The sequence below is a fragment of the Exophiala bonariae genome (assembly GCF_035927105.1).
Source record: "Exophiala bonariae strain CCFEE 5792 chromosome Unknown scaffold_19, whole genome shotgun sequence".
Taxonomy (NCBI): Eukaryota; Fungi; Ascomycota; class Eurotiomycetes; order Chaetothyriales; family Herpotrichiellaceae; genus Exophiala; species Exophiala bonariae.
The window spans coordinates 484,263-500,027 of record NW_027042494.1 but is presented as its reverse complement, the minus strand read 5'-3'; the positions used below and the strand labels follow the sequence as shown (position 1 = coordinate 500,027).

The following is a 15,765-nucleotide window of genomic DNA, read 5'->3' as shown; positions in this document are numbered from 1 at the left end:
GAAGGTCCTTAGTTGCGACAGCCGGCTCGAGGAGAGTAAAAATATGACCTGTTCATGGATGTGAGTCGCACGCAAGTACTTTGTACGAGATTGATCAGCCCGCCTGGCTCGAACTTTATGGGGTTTAGTTCTTGAGTGGTAGTGCCTTCCTTGCTGCTTGAGTTGGAGTGGGATTTCCCCACCGAGGTCAACAGCCGTTCCTGCCTTTCCTGTCCCTTTTGCGACATCCGCAAAACCGCTAAGCCGCTAGAGGGGACCGGAACGCTTGCAGTTCTTGCTGGCAATTTACGAGTGGGATCCCCAATGCTTAAGGGTGCCTAAGAGCACCCCGAGGCTCAGTTGCCCACTAATGAGATTGTTGATCACAGGCACGACGACCATCTATTCCCATATTCACATAGGCTACCCTGTGCTGTGCTATAGTATATGATTTCTTCAATGGATCGACGTCCCATGGTCTATCGTGCGTGGATCATCGTCCTCTCAAAGCCGTACAAACGGATCATCAAAGTACCAGACTGGATCACCATCGCCCACCTCTGTCTGAGTAAATCCATTCCCCATAAACGCATATCTGTTGTCGGAACAATATGTAATGTTGTAATCTTCCCATCTCACATTCTTCATGACCTCAAAGAAATGTAAGCGACTTCCAGGATATATTGCAGTGACCGGGCCATGGGTTTTGCCATTCTTGAACCATGACCTACAAGCTGATGACCAGACCAGTCTTTTCATAAGCTCATGTGTATGGTTATATAGATCCTTGATGGCTTCCTTCTTCGGTTCAATCGCTTTGATCCGATCCGTCTGTAGTTTCTCAATCACTTGGAACACATACCGTGTATACCATTCCAAGACTGGTAGAAGACTGGAATGTGATGCTGGCCCATTCGGTCCAATGAAGAGAAAAAGGTTCGGGAAATTTTCAGCAGCAATCCCCATGTAACCAATCGGAAATTCACCAAATTGCTCATGGATCTCCCTACCATTGCGCCCATGAACCTGAAAATGGGGTGTAAATGAGGTATCAAATCCGGTTGCACAGATAACAACATCGACTTGGTGCTCGACCCCTGACTCATCCACGATTCCAGTTGCTGTTAAGCGCGCAGCTGACTGTTTTATTACCTCAACGTTGTCCGCTGTCAAGGATTTGAGATAACCAGAGCCAGGTGTCATTCGCCGGCATCCAAGGGCGAAGGACGGGATCATGTGGTTAGTGAGGGATTCATCGTGTCCCAATTGTTCTGCCATGATATCCGCGACAAGGTCACGGGATGCCTTCTGATCCTTTGCTTTGAGATGCATCTAAAAGGTCTTGAGTGCGCTGATCAGAGGATGGTAACACCAATACATACCAGAGTAAATCGCTTATTCAGTTCGCCCTCAACATCTCGACTATACTGGTCATGCTTTGCTGGGTTTTCCTGCCACTCCTTCTTCTGCTCCTCGGAGTCTGAACAGGTCAGTGGTGTCACGCATTGCGTTGACATCACTTACATGCGAAATTCGTCCCTCCTGGGCCGGCATACTTGGCTCCGAACCCAGTCGTCACCCAAACCGGCGAGCGGAGAAATGCAAACAATTTTGAGACAACTGTCGAAGTTTAGCATGGCCCAATGAAACCTGTCAACTGTGGTGCGAAATGACTAACCTGGTTGTATATTAGGTACAATTTGCACTGCACTAGAGCCGCCACCAATCACAGCAACGGTCTTTCCTTTCAAGTCATATTTGGAATCCCAACGTGCACTGTGCATCAGTTTGCCTTTGAAGGTTTCGATCCCCGGGATATTGGGCCATTTGAAGGAGCTGGCCAACATGTTTAGGATTCGACCTGACCTTCTTCTCAACGTATGCCGACTTACTTTAGTACTCCTGATCCATTGACGAGGATGTTGCAAGTATCCTCGAACTTCGATCCATCTTGTCCAACTATCTGTAGACGCCATAGTCCCGCATCTTCGTCCCATGTAGCTGATTCTACCTTTGTGTTAAACTTGACATATTTATCGATGCCATATTTGAAGGCGACATCACTCATGTATTTCCAGATTTCTTCCGATCCCGAGTAGAAATGAGACCAGTTGGGATTCTTGGCCCACGTGAATTGACTGTATTGCTTTTCAGGCCCTTACTTTGTTCATGGCGCATTTGTGGAGTACTCACTATGAGTGTGAAGGAATATCACAAGTGCAGCCGGGATAGCGATTTTCCAGCCAAGTACCACCAAATGTTTCGTTCTTGTCGTATATCTGGAGGTCGACATCTTTGAGGGCTCTCTCTGCTTTATATGCAAACTGTATCCCCGCGGCACCAGCTCCAACACATATCACTCGTAACTTGCGTCGCTGGAATAGAATCTGTTCGGTGACACGGTAACCGTCAAAGTCTCGTCCGTTGTACCAATCATTCTCATGAGGAGCATCAGAAGGGACAGTCACGTCTTCGTCTGGAGCAGCTGATATAAGAACAACCCGATTTGTGGACATGGCGACAGGGGAAACAAGACGAAATCAGAGATTGTAAAGAAATGTGCGCAAGGTCAATTGAGACATGAAGACAGGAGAATGCAGAAAGGAGGACTCGGATGGAATGAACCAACGGATATATAGGAACCGAAATAGGAAGTTGCAGGGGCTTTCCACAGGGCTGCTAGTCACGTTCAGTGGTACAATCGATGGTTGATAGCAAATCAACCGCACAATCTCACCAGTCATGGGCGTATTCACAGAAAGTAAATACCCAAGATATACTTCGGCAAAGACGGGAGAACCCCGCATGAGTCCATGACGCCAACGTAGTGGTCGTCCGAGGTTCGTCAGGCTCTGAAGGCACAGCTTTTCGCCATGGCCATTCTCTTAGCAAGATAAGCAAAGTCCGCTTTTGGAGTTAAAAGGTCGAGGGAGAAATTGAGAGTGGATGCTTAGGTACTGAGTACGTTGCATGGCGCTACTCATCTCACGCAAGCGGTATCTTTCAAGTAAGCACTGTTCCAATCTGTGGTCTCCATATCTGTAATAGCGGACCTTGCGTATAAGACTCGGCCAAAAGAAGACAGCAACTCGATAGTATAAGTCAAAAGCGAGCATTTGCTAGACAGCCCTGGTATTGGTTGTTCACATTCTTTGATACTGCAGCCGTTCGAGCGACTGGGCTGGGCATGCTCTAAGTGATTATCGAAGAGGTTTCATCCTTGGTCAGGCAATCTAGTGAGAATAGGGAGAATATCAACACAGTCATCGGAAGCGCTCATTCGTACTTCAGGTATGTGCAGTATGTCTCACACGTTTGCTCCGGTTCTCAGTGGCCTCGAGCTTGAGGCCGGAGAAAGTACTTGTAGCTCGGCACACTGCATATGACAATAGAGCTCATGTGATTGGTGGCGCCTTCCGAAAGCAGGGCTTGGCATCCGGCAGCGGGCTTCAAGCAACTGCAAGTGCCTTTTCCACCTTCATGTCATTGACTCTCGCAACCTGCGGTTCATGCAACAACACATTTAAGGACAACCTCAACTTGTCCTGGTTGAACATGGCGGCGCCATCGAGGACTTTGTTGTTGCGACAGGCCCAACTACTATCCTCTTCATCTTCGGCACGGCTATTCCCCAGCACAGCTCAACCACTTCGTCTCCTCCGATCTTCTCCGTCCATAGCCTCGAGAGCTTTACTTCCAGGGTCTTGGGCGGCGGCTGCTCGATGTGCACCATTTTCAACTACAGCTCAGCGGAAGATTCTGCCACCAGGGCCTCAGGTTATCGAAGGTGGAGTCAATGACGCTGCGCCAGTACCCAAGTCGAACCCCCTCCATGGAAGCTACCACTGGACGTTTGAGAGAGCTTTGTCGGTCGCGTTGATTCCTTTAACTATCACGCCGTTTGCTGCCGGGTCGGTCAATCCTGCACTCGACGCGGCTTTGATCTTCACAATCATTGTGCACTCGCACATGGGATTCCAGTAAGTGTGGGAGGAGGGTCGTGAGTTCAATGGGTGGTGTGGCTAACCGAGTCAAGGTCCGTGGTCATTGATTATATTCCCGTCCACCAACATCCTACGGCTCGAAAGGTCTTCGGATGGCTATTGAACATCGCCACAGTCGTTGTGGCCATTGGATTTTATGAGTTTGAAACCAACGATGTGGGTTTGACCGAGGCAATCAAGAGAATCTGGCATGCGGGAGCCAACGACGCAACCATTGGAAAGGCCGACATTTCGGGACTTGGACATGATGGAAAACTCAAGAACCTCAAATAGGTGATGACCGAGGTGAAGATGCCTTGAAGCCACCAAGAATATGTATATGACTGTTGCCTTAAAAATACACAAGGATTTCCACAGATGAGATCGGATGTACCATGTAGAAGCTTGCTTCTATCCATTCCAAAAGTCCATCTATATTGACACGCACTTTTCGTTGCATCATGCCGTTTTCCCAACGCCTGCAATGCTGCTGGTAGTGTTGCACAAAGACATGACATTCCGTCCCTGTCCCCATCTAGTCGTCCTCCGCGTCCAAGAAGTCGTCATCAGGGAGAATATCATCATCGTCCGACCTGGCAAGAACACTGCCAATCAATTTCAACGTCATTCTCAGTGGTAACCCAACCACATTATCGAAACTCCCTTCTATCCTCTCCACCAAGATCGCTCCAGTACCCTGGATTCCATACCCACCGGCCTTATCCGCGCCCTCCCTGGTCCGCACATACGCCAGTAGTAACTCATCCGTAATCTCAGCGTCAAACTTGACGAGCGTCTCCTCCGTCGCCGACTCCAGCGCATACCCGGGGTCGCGCGCGCTCTGCAGGGGCGTGACAACCACCACAGCGGTATAGACGCGATGCACCCCTGAATCCCTCAACCCCTTCAACATGGCAATATGATGCGCCTCGCTGCGGGGCTTCTCCAAGATATCGCCCCTGGAATTCACGACCACGGTATCAGCAGCGAGGATCAGGCCGGGCTCCTCCATTGCCTCGGCATTGTCAATCTCGGCCTGGTACACGGAGAGCGCCTTCTGCGTCGCCGTCGCCAGCACGTACTCAAACGGCGACAGCGATTTCGACAGGTTTTCCTCGAATTTCGACGGGATGATCTCCACGTTCGTCAGGCCGATTTGTGCGAGGAGCGCTTTCCGTCGTGGGGAGGCCGATGCCAGGATCACGCGTTTGCCGCGCAGCAGGTTGAGCGCTGGGAGGTCCAGCGGTGGTGGGGGTGGTCGTAGTTGGCGGGGTGGCGCATTCGCATTTGCGTTGGGCCGGCCTGGTGCGTGGGTTTCTTTGGAAGAAGGTACGCCCAGGGCATCGTATGACGGCGGTGCGTCGGTTGGGAGTCCTGATTTCTCAGAGGCTGCCATTTTTGGGGGGAGCAAAGCTGGAGGTGACTTTGGTTGTTGGTGGAAGTAGAAATCGTGCGGACAGAGGTGAATGTACGTATGCCGTGTTTGCAGTGCGCGTCACAAAATTATGTGCTCAGCCTGCCCGCCCTGGAATAAATTGGGGGGTCAGTTCGGAGATTGATCACCCGATCTCCGGGCATCTTGAGGGATGGCAGCCACCTTGGTTAGGCGGTCAACCCTACGAGTCCTGGGCTCCTAGTAAGTATACCAGATCTTTTAGGAGAGGGGTTTTAGCAATAGGTAGGCAATGGATAGGTATTTGCGACAATGCATATTTCCGTGCAATTCCTTATATGATCACGACCTTCCTCATGTACTTTTGTCGCTTTCCATCATTCTGAGTCTGCACTCGTTGGGGCTGGCCATGCAGCACTGAGAGCGAGACCATCCTGTCATGTTCATCATTAGGACCCAGATGCCTTCAAAAGTCATCAATGCCCATCACTTCTTATTCATCCTCCAGTTTTAAAACGTCAATTATGCTAATTATCCTCGCATGTTCACGTCGTCGCCCTCCACAACCTCGTCGAGCTTTCGTTTCGAGCTTGCCGTTGTAGATTGTTTGGCATCCGGCTCCTCAATCCCTCCGTCAAAGTATTCTGATACTTCCCATTCTACTCGTGTAGATCCATCGGCACTGACGCCCTGACCACGTCGAGTCCTCTGTCCCCGTCCAAGACGACTTCCTTCTAGTAGTTCTTCGAACCAAGATAGACCTTCTGTTGTTCCACTCCGTTGACTTCGAGTGATCAATTGGGAGTTTGACTCTTCGCCTGAAACTGTACCTTGGTGTGTTTGCTGCATCTCAGAAGATGGAGCAGATTCGGCGTCTGTATCACTCGGTAATATGTCCAATTCATGCAGTGCCTCGAGGTCTTCTGTTGAAAGACTCCCCAGCGTCACGCTTAAGTACTCTGCTTCTGAGGCCGGTTGTTCCGTCCAGTAGGATAAATGTGTTCCACAATATCCACAGAACACCCGCTTGGAATGAGGGGCATGTAGAGGACTGAAGACTTTGCGTATGGAAGAATGTGTCTCGTCAGAGAAAAGAGCTTGTGTCGAGGAAGAGAACCAAGGCAGGGGTATTCGCAGCCATGCTGTGAGAGGGGTAGCCTGACTTCGTCCTGCGATGGGAGATGATTAGCTTGACGGTGAAACTGATTTTAGCCAGCTCGAGGAAGTGACAGCTTACTGCTCTCACTACTGCCGTCGAAATACACTTCTGCTCGTTCTAGAGCATCCTGTGGTACTGTAATGGAGTAGACATTGCGACCACAATTACAGGCGCCGTGGATAGGTCTGAGTCTGCTCATTCTTGCACAGTCAAATGCGCATGTGCTGATGTAGGACCATGAATATGAAGGAATTTATAGGTACGTGACTTGGCAATCAATCCCTTGTCCTGTATCTGTTTAAAATCGTACCTCAACTTGGAGATGAGAGGGTCAAAGACAGGAACTGGAGATCCGGAGAAGGTGCAGTGTGCCGGCTTTAAGTGGATGCACCTCGCTTATACCCGGGGAGCTAACATCTCTAGCGTCAATGCTAAATAAAAGCTTGTATCAGGGACAGACGTGACCTTTCCTGACATCTCGGTCCTTTTCACTGCACGGTCAGCATACATCAGGTTAAACCTCAGGCCACTCTTGCGTAGGTCCACGACAACTCGCTTGATACTTTAGCAAATTGCTTGTCGCAACTGTACTGCTGGCCGGGACAATGTCAAATGATGATGGCGCCACGGCGTCGAATGCCTCCACACCATCATCTTCTGCAGAATCTGAATCCAAGCAAGTTGCTGATGCTTCGTCTGGCTCGGCAAAGAAATCAAAATCCACAAAGCCAAGATTGACAGCGTCTCAAAAGAACTTCAATCACAAAGATGCAGAAAACAAGAGACGGACTGCTATCCGTGAACGATTTACTGAGCTATCTCAGATGGTGCCTGGAGCACAAGGTCAGGAACGGAGTGAACAGGTTATGTTGGGCAAGACAACAGACTTCTTGAAGGACATGCTCCAAGAGCAAAGACGACTGGAGGCTCTGGCTGACTCTCAGGGTATTCCTCTTGATGCTTCAACCCGAATGCGAGATGATGATTTGGGTGGTCCTAACTGGGTTCAGCCCAACATGGCAGCATATGAAGCGAGTAAGCAGAAGAAGATAGGTACCGATTCGCAGAATACAACAAAGGACGAAGAAGAGAATGATTGAAGGAGTGCTTGGGACTTCGCCATGATGTCTTCGTCCCATGCAGAATTTCACTCATTGGGTCGGCATCGACATGATGGGTTGTTGTTGCTCGACTTGGTAAATGCATGCATGGAATTGTTAATCTCGTTCATCTGTTCATCCGCATAAAGGGATTTTCATCAATACTGGGGAGCGTTCAAGGCCTCACCGTCGATACTGGGGATCGCAATGGCGTTGAGAAGTAACGCCGAGCCACAATCGGGACTCATTCTGTTTCTATCAGTCACAACGGATCTTTCTGCCTCATCGCAAAACAAAAACAATCACTCTACACTTTCGTCTTTCAACCCTTCCCTTCCTGAAACAATTACACTTTCTTCCTGCTTGGACAACCATGTCTTCTAGCAAAGATGAGCGTGACGGCCCAGACCTTTCTCCCAGCGGCAGTCGTCAGAAACCAACTGGTTTGAGAACTAGAGCTCATGGTCTTCGCCAACCCTCATCCTACCAACAATGGCCTCCAGCGGCTATCACCCATATCACTGTACCTCCAGGAGCGACAAGACAAATTCGCAGCATGACTCACTCTTTGTCCAATACAAGTCCATCCCATCCATCCCCATCCACCCCTGTCACAGAGCCTAACAAAAAGACCATCCCTTGGGGTTCTGGTGTTTCCGACAAGTTTGGTTTCAAACCAGCAACTTCAAAGAGTCTACGTAGTCCAGGTGGCACTGTGACCGGTACGGCTGGACTTCCTGAGCTGGGCTCACCACGAAGCAAGTCAGATGTATGTATCACAACACACATTGATTGAACCTTTTCTGACAAACTGTAGGGACAGCAAACTCATATTCCTGTCATGTCTCCTACCCGCAAGCCTGGTGTTCACCCCAGTCCTCAAGACAAACCTCTTCCAAGACTTCCAATTCTTGGTGTCAAGCCTAATTCGCCAACACGCACACCTCTCATGGACCGTGATGGAAAACCACGCCGCCGCAATGTCGTTACTCCTGGTAGTGGAGTTTCAAAGCAGGAAAAATGGCCAGTGATGCTCTCATCACAACCCAAGATAGCGCCAACCATGGATGGAAGTGCCATTCAGGGGATGAGCAATATGGATCTGAATCGCCGTTCCGATGTCACCAGTGCCGACCGGGAATCCATCGAGACCTTCACGCTTGACGATGACTCTAAAGGCAAAGGTAGAGCCACCAAGCCCTTTCCTCTCTTTCAGACTGACGCCCGCCCACCACTTTCCCCTGGTGGACTCCTCGACAACGGGTCATCTCGCGGCCTCGGTCGCCACCATCGAGGAAGCTCAATCCCTGTGCGCTCTGGTGCACCTCGGCCTTCCCATGGTCGATTTCATGATAGCCCTGTGCATCATAAGAGCTATCCTCACGCATTGGAAGCCGATGCATTTGATCTGAATAAGTACTCGCCCGAACCTTCTCCAATTTCAAGTGGCTTTACTGCAGGTATTCAACTCCGAAGTGCCACCACACCGGTGACTGCTGCTCATGAACTCTCAGCTGTGAAATCAAACAACCAACTGAGTCTGAAAGAGATCTTGTCTTTACCATATCAAGACGTCATTGAGCGGTCTTACTTCTCAAGTGATAGTTCTGAAGAATCAGATATCATTACTCGTGGATACGATGCACATGGTGGTTATGACATCAAACGTCCTTATCACACATCTACAGGGGGACCAACTCTACGTATTCGTGATTCAGCCAGCGACCTACTCTTGGACAAAGGCACCACAGAGTTGAACAATCGTACTGCTGGTGGTGGTAGATTGAGACGTAAACAAACTCAGAATAATTTGCGACAAGGTGATGGGATCAGAACTTCACTTCGATCGACTAGCGCATTCATTCACCGATCTTTGTCGTCACTTACAAAACAAACATCTGAACCCTTCTCGGCTGGCGAATCCAGATCTCGTGCCAGCACGCAGAATCTGCTCCCTCAAACCACACAACAACTGATCACAAATTTCTCTTCTGATCAACACAACCTCATTGGAACAGACCAAGGACAGCCTTCCCCACTGTCGTTTCCATCCACAGCATCTTCTGAACGTGGTTTCTTCAATCAACCTAGTCTGAATCCTTTCCGGCAAAGCGTTGCAGAGGAGTTCCGTCAAGTGATTTCATCGTCAAGTTCTCACCACAGACCGTCTGTATCGCAAGTTGACTGGCAAAACCAAGAATTTACTGAGATCAAGATGCCTACCGCAATCAAGCCTGCTCCTTTGCAGGAATCATCTCCTACTGCAACTGATCCTGGGCCGATCACCCTTCCACGCACTCGACCCACAAATATTCCTCGATCAGCCTCCGCAATCATGCCTGAGGAACCTAACGAAGAGACTGCACCATTCCTGTTCGACAAAGACGAACACCTCAGCAAACAACCTTCTACAAGCAACAATCTTCCTCGTCTTCGAGTGACAGGACCTGACGCGCCAATCTCGCCTGACAAAAACTTCCCTCTTCGCACCACTTCTCGCAAGCAGAGACCCCCACCACTCTTCGTCTCGGACAAGAGCAACTCCAGATTCAGCACTCGGTACACAACAGAAGTTTCACAAGCACTTGATGAAACTGTTGTTATGTTGCGAAAGCCAAGAAACATGAAGACATTTTCTCAATCTCACAGCCCTGGCACCAATATCAAAGCATCTGCTGGACTGCTTCATACTCCTAGCAAGAAGGCGTTTGGACGTGTTCGTGGTCTTTTGAAGAAGAAGTCGACTGATGAGACCCTCGGAAAGCCATCTGCCACAGGCTTTACGAAGATTCCCAGCCTTCTCGGTATTCATACTCCACCAACTGTTCGCCGCACCGCAGTCCCAGCCGCCTCTAGGTTTCCAAACACTCTGTTGGACCCAAACTCAGCTCTCCATGAGGATTCGGACAACAGTCGCACCAAGCTGCTCTCCACTCAAAACCGACCTGCCGATCCAATCACTCCATTCACCGCAGGTATTCACGCATCTCCAGCAAGCTCAGGTCGTCCATCCTCAATCCCACGACCCAGATCTCCCATCTCTGCGCGTCCAACATCATCCACAATGGGCATCAAATCTCCTGCTCCAGCCATGAGCCGACCTCAATCCGGTCAAACCGTCATCACATCATCACCACCACCAGTCACCACTCAAGATGACAGTGACGCCAGCATTGCACCCGAACTCCAAAGTGCATTGCGAGTCGGACGAGCTCTCATGCGTGCAACGGTCGCCGAGACCGACCCCGAACGCCGCCAGCGCCTAGGCCAACTCGCCGAGTGCATGGTGAGAATGATCCACGTCGCCACCAAGGCCATTCAGGCTGCGGAAACTGCAGAGATCGAGAAAATCAAGGCTGACATGGCGGCCACCAAGTGCCTAAGTGCACTCGCCCACTCCGAGCCAATCGCTCGTGAGCTGTTGGCAATGATGGATGATTAGGAGGTGAGGCTGGGTTGGATAGGAGGAGGAGGAGGGGGTGTTGGAGTAGTTGGAAATTGGGAGGGCTTCAGTGCCAAACATCATGTAAAGAGTCGATAGCAATGCAATTCTCTACTTGTCTATGGCTTCCGTCTGCACAAAGTGACCCTTTCTTCCCTTCGTAATTCGCCGAACCACGCGTTTCGTAACAGCCAGACGACCAAGGAAGCCATGAAACACCGGCGGACTGGAGCACGAGCGATGCGCGATGGCAGGGTGAGTCTCTACTCGTGTATGTCTGCTCCTTCTACAGGGTGAAATCTCCCTCCCATGTGCTCCTTTGTAGCTTGCATAAACTCCACAATGGTATAAGAGCTCAATAAGGGCATTTCAGTCACAAAGCTCAAGGCCCGCGATGTGCACAGCGCCGCCAATATAGCGAAGAAGATAATGAGTCAACGGCGACTGGAACCTCCAACTCGTCGAGATCTATTCGTTTAGTAACGTGAACTTTCTCTCTCACATAGAGCCTGAAAGCTCGTGGCGACTGCGGGTTCACACAAAAACACAATGGATCCACAGCAGGCTTGAAGAGAAACGGCAGACCGTGCACATTTGTGCTGCCTGTAGGCTGAGGGACATGGCATGACGTTGAGGGTCTAGACATTCGCACAGTGGTCCGATGGATCTCTGCTGGGGTCAAAGATGAATAACGCGTAATGTTCACAAGGTCGCCCAATGTGCCAACTAAGCTAGGGGCTCAGATGAAATTTGATTACTACATAACTTCAAAAAGATATGGTGCAACCATGTCAAACTCAAGGCAGTGTAAAGAAAGAATAAAAATGAAATGAAATACCATCAGCGCCCGCTGTCGAGCTAAAAGCGAACACTAGCTAGCTACCTACATCACAAAACATTCATCCCACCGTCGAGCTAGCAACCGGCAACTCATCAGCCACACTCCCCGCTGGCAGCGACGAACTGGCGGTAGATGTTGACAATGATGTCAAAAACTTTTCTTGCATCTGGCTAACCAAGCGAGAAGGGGCCAGTACGATGCTGGTGGTAGTGTTCACTAAACCAGCACGTAGTTTGGTCCGGGCCTCAAGCTCGGCGTACGCAGCTTGACTTCTCGCCACGGTTTCAGCGTGTGCGCTCCAGAACGATTCAGAGACCGAGGTCAGCGTGTTTTGCGTCCAGCTGGATGCATCCGAGATGGCATGTCCCGCCGAGGCGATGGTGCGGGCGAACTGCGGCCGGCCGTGCAGGGCGTAAGCCAAAGTTCCCGCGAGGACCAGAGAGTAGGTACCCTTTCTCCTCCAGAGGCCCGTCTTGTCCTCGATTCACGCCATGGCATCCAAGCCCACATCGAGTCCCTGCGCCGCGACATCGATGCTTGTGTCGGCGAGGTGCGCGGCCGCGTCTCTGCCCTTGACGAAGTTGTCTTGGAGCGTGTAGAACCCTCCGGCAGCGCGACGTGCCTCGTCAACAGCCTCGTCGAGACTCGGTGCCGCGCGTGGATTCTGCCCTCGTTTTCCCCAGGAACAGTACACGTGGCTGCGGACGATGGAGCGGTAGAACGTAACATAGCTACCGCGCTGCTGCTCTGGTGGCGACGGCATGTGCTCGGGTTCCTCGCCATCGCCCTCAGCCTCGCGGGATCTTTGCTCTTCGCGCAGCTGTGCCCGGAAGAACTCGTAGTCGATCTGCGTTCCGTCTTCACGTGGCCAGTCTTCTTCATCTGAGTCCCGCCGCGTGAGCTCGGGAGGCAAGTGTGGGAAACGGTCGCCAAAGTATCGCTCCATCTGCTCGAACGTGCGGGTGTCTTGTGAGCCAATCCCTTCTTGCTCCTGCATCTCAGCTTGCATTTGCTGGTATTCTTCGAAGTCGACGCCGTGGGGCACCACCGCTTCAATATGGCTCCAGCATGTCATGCGAATCTTCATCTCATCGTCATCGGTACGTTGTTGTCTGGGGTTTTGGGCGTGGCACTCTCTCTTGTTCACACACTTCATGGTCTCGGGTCCGTGGTAGGGGCTGCCTTTTTCCACGTGGTGGAGAAAGCGGATGTTCGTGCCGTTGTGTCCGCTGAGACGGATGGAGAGGTGCAGAGCTGCGGCCTTGTAAACTAGTGTACGCAGGTCATGGACCATGGCGCTCCACAGGAAGTCTGCATCTCTCTGGTCGTTGGTAGAGAGCTTGCTGCCTGTGAACGAGAACTTTGAGGGGTCTTGCAATAAGATCCGCGACGAAACGAGAGGGTCGAACATAGGAGGTGGCAATAAGGGCTCGAACAGCGTCAGCAGCTCCGCTGCTAAGAGGCTGGACGCGTTGAACATGTTTTCACGATGTGCCAACCAAAAGCCATTGCTTTCGCGAGTGATCTTAGCAAGTAAAGAAGCTCGCTTCTTGTTCCGAACAAAAGCATCATGATTGATGTATTTTCGGTCAAGATCTTCGAACCTTTCGCGGAGCTGACCAGTGAAGGAGAAGGCTGTTGCTTTGAAGACGTGGTGCTTCAGGTACTCTCCGATGGTTCCATGAATCAGCGCAATCCGGCTTTCGGGAGTTGTAAAGAGTTCCCTCCATGTGCTCCCTTCAGCATCGGTGAGGTATTTCGCAATCTCCTTGAGACCGAAGTATTCATACTTGAGCATCGGTAGAGGCCAGGCGTCGATTTGTTCGTCACTCAATTCGAAGTTGAAGAACTTCTTTGCGAATTGTAGTGACTCCTTTTGAAGGCCGGTGAAGGCAATGTGCATTTGGACAAGACTCAGACGTTCGGGGGCGATCAAGATACGCTCGAGGATGTCTTCAGAGGTTTCGACAGCAACAGCGCCTCCGAATGTGGGATTTTGGTCGTCGCCACCAACTGTGGTTGGTGCAAATCGGGCCCTTTTGGGTGTCCGGACCGTGAAACTTGCCGGTGTGTCGCCCTCTGCCGGTGGCCTCTTCAGAATGGCCCTTAGATCGTGATTTGTATGGCCTGGATTATTTGTCTTAATGTTCCGGAACACGGCTTGCTTCTGGAGCCTTTGACGGTCGTACACAGGGAACATGGGACGAAGTACTCCCTGATGTGTTGCTTGATCCGCTGGTGCTGGTGCTGGTGGACCTGCTGGATCGGCTCTACCTGCTTTAATTGCTCGAAATGCTAGGAATTCCTGATATTCTTGACACAATTGTTCCTCGGAATACTCAAGATTTTCATTGTCGTCTTGACCATCGTGGCCCTCTCCGTCCCTTGCACGCAGCATTTCTCGGAATACTAGGAACGTCTGGTACTCTTGGTTCAACTGTTCCCGGGTATCCTCGGGATCCTCGTGGTCGTCTTGACTATTGTGGCCGTCTTGGTCTTGGTCTTCTTCACCATCTTGATCCTCTTGATCCGCTTGATCTTCTTGACCATCAATCGAGGAAGTGGGCGAAGCATTTTCAGAATCCTCATCATATCCGTGTTCCTCCTGCTGATCAAGATAATCTTGCTCGTCTTCATCCAGATCATCATCGTCCTCGTCGTCAGCGTACGCGTGGTTGAATTCCTGGCCACCTTCTAGAAACTGAGGCAATCCTTGAGCGTTGGCTTTTGGCGAAGTGTGCCGAGATGGAGGCCTATTCTCCTGATCATTTTCGGACTGGCTCTCACTTTCGCCACGTCTGTTGATGTCCATGTTGTGCTGATGTCTCTCCTCGCTCACTTCACGGGCGCGGCTGGACCCATCACTTATGTGAAGCTTAAACGGCGAAGGCGTATGAGTACAAGGTCTGAACCCCTGATTATCCTGACGATGTGGTGTTCTGTTTTCTTGGTCATCGTCGAACGACTCCTCACTTTCGTTGTCTCGCTCGATATCCATCTCGTTTCGGCGAAGTGCTTCTTGATAGTCTAGATCACTGAGCCAGTCAGAATCACTCCCATACCAAGAGTAGGAACTAATATCAACGTCACCATTGTCTCGATTCAGAGTCATTGGGCTAGGGGCCATTCTTGCAGGGTTTGCCGGCCTGCGATCGAAACTATGACGAGGCGGAGAGGTAGCATCAACGACAGCATCATCCCTTGCTGGAGTTCCTGGTCTGTGGCCGACATCATCACGCGGCGGAGAGGTGGCATCAGTGGCATTACCATCCCTTCCTGAAGTTCGTATTCTGCGATTTTCTGGTCGCCTTTCAGTTGACATAAGATGATCAAATTCCTCCTCCTCGAGTGACAGTCTGCTGGGCCTATATGACGGATCTTTATTCGGAGATCTGGCCCTCCTGATGGGCTCACTGGGGGGATCCTCACTTTCAGTGTGAGGCGGCCTGTACGCCTGGTCTGCGAACAAAGATCTGTGTCTTCTTTTCTGATTACGCGGCTGGAAGGGGTTGGGCGGCCTATGTTTCTCATTCGGGTCCTCAGGAGGTGGCCGTTTTGGCCTTGGCCTCCCAGCTCCGAGAGCATTTGCTGTGTTCTGAGTAGAAGGGGCTTTGGTCAATGTGATCGGAATTGCTGCAACAGGGGACTTTCTAGATGATCTGGATTTCTTGGGTGCAGCAGGCGTTCTTGGTCGGGAGGACGAGCTTCGTGGCGGCGGCGTGGTTGGGGTCACTGGTCTAGCCTTCCGTGCAGCTGCTCTTCCCCGTTTTTTTCTCCATACGTCTGGTTCGTCGATTCGAGATATCAGATCCGCTTCGCCCTTGGCAGTTGCTCGCCTCGTGGCTCTCCTCGCTGGTGGAATGCCCAT

At 51.0% G+C, this 15,765-nt stretch overlaps 7 protein-coding genes across 7 annotated transcripts; 3 read left to right on the top strand and 4 right to left on the bottom strand.

Moving 5' to 3' along the window:
• Nucleotides 1-483: 483 nt before the first annotated feature.
• On the bottom strand, nt 484-2,495 carry LTR84_004412 (uncharacterized protein; the record flags this gene model as incomplete). Its single annotated transcript, XM_064847989.1, has 6 exons — nt 484-1,311; nt 1,362-1,459; nt 1,504-1,599; nt 1,658-1,815; nt 1,872-2,117; nt 2,173-2,495. The coding sequence occupies 6 exons, from the start codon at nt 2,493-2,495 to the stop codon at nt 484-486; spliced, it is 1,749 nt and encodes a 582-aa protein (XP_064704528.1).
• A 1,039-nt stretch (nt 2,496-3,534) lies between these two features.
• LTR84_004411 (uncharacterized protein) lies at nt 3,535-4,256 on the top strand (the record flags this gene model as incomplete). Its single annotated transcript, XM_064847988.1, has 2 exons — nt 3,535-3,959; nt 4,016-4,256. The coding sequence occupies 2 exons, from the start codon at nt 3,535-3,537 to the stop codon at nt 4,254-4,256; spliced, it is 666 nt and encodes a 221-aa protein (XP_064704527.1).
• A 241-nt stretch (nt 4,257-4,497) lies between these two features.
• Nucleotides 4,498-5,358, bottom strand: LTR84_004410 (uncharacterized protein; the record flags this gene model as incomplete). The annotated part of the gene is made up of 1 exon (XM_064847987.1): nt 4,498-5,358. One exon carries the CDS (start codon nt 5,356-5,358, stop codon nt 4,498-4,500), a length of 861 nt encoding a protein of 286 aa, XP_064704526.1.
• A 528-nt stretch (nt 5,359-5,886) lies between these two features.
• On the bottom strand, nt 5,887-6,713 carry LTR84_004409 (uncharacterized protein; the record flags this gene model as incomplete). The annotated part of the gene is made up of 2 exons (XM_064847986.1): nt 5,887-6,524; nt 6,593-6,713. 2 exons carry the CDS (start codon nt 6,711-6,713, stop codon nt 5,887-5,889), a joined length of 759 nt encoding a protein of 252 aa, XP_064704525.1.
• Nucleotides 6,714-7,119: 406 nt separating this feature from the next.
• Nucleotides 7,120-7,614, top strand: LTR84_004408 (uncharacterized protein; the record flags this gene model as incomplete). Its single annotated transcript, XM_064847985.1, has 1 exon — nt 7,120-7,614. One exon carries the CDS (start codon nt 7,120-7,122, stop codon nt 7,612-7,614), a length of 495 nt encoding a protein of 164 aa, XP_064704524.1.
• Nucleotides 7,615-7,987: 373 nt separating this feature from the next.
• Nucleotides 7,988-11,056, top strand: LTR84_004407 (uncharacterized protein; the record flags this gene model as incomplete). Its single annotated transcript, XM_064847984.1, has 2 exons — nt 7,988-8,383; nt 8,432-11,056. The coding sequence occupies 2 exons, from the start codon at nt 7,988-7,990 to the stop codon at nt 11,054-11,056; spliced, it is 3,021 nt and encodes a 1,006-aa protein (XP_064704523.1).
• An 899-nt stretch (nt 11,057-11,955) lies between these two features.
• On the bottom strand, nt 11,956-15,765 carry LTR84_004406 (uncharacterized protein; the record flags this gene model as incomplete). Its single annotated transcript, XM_064847983.1, has 2 exons — nt 11,956-12,355; nt 12,386-15,765. 2 exons carry the CDS (start codon nt 15,763-15,765, stop codon nt 11,956-11,958), a joined length of 3,780 nt encoding a protein of 1,259 aa, XP_064704522.1.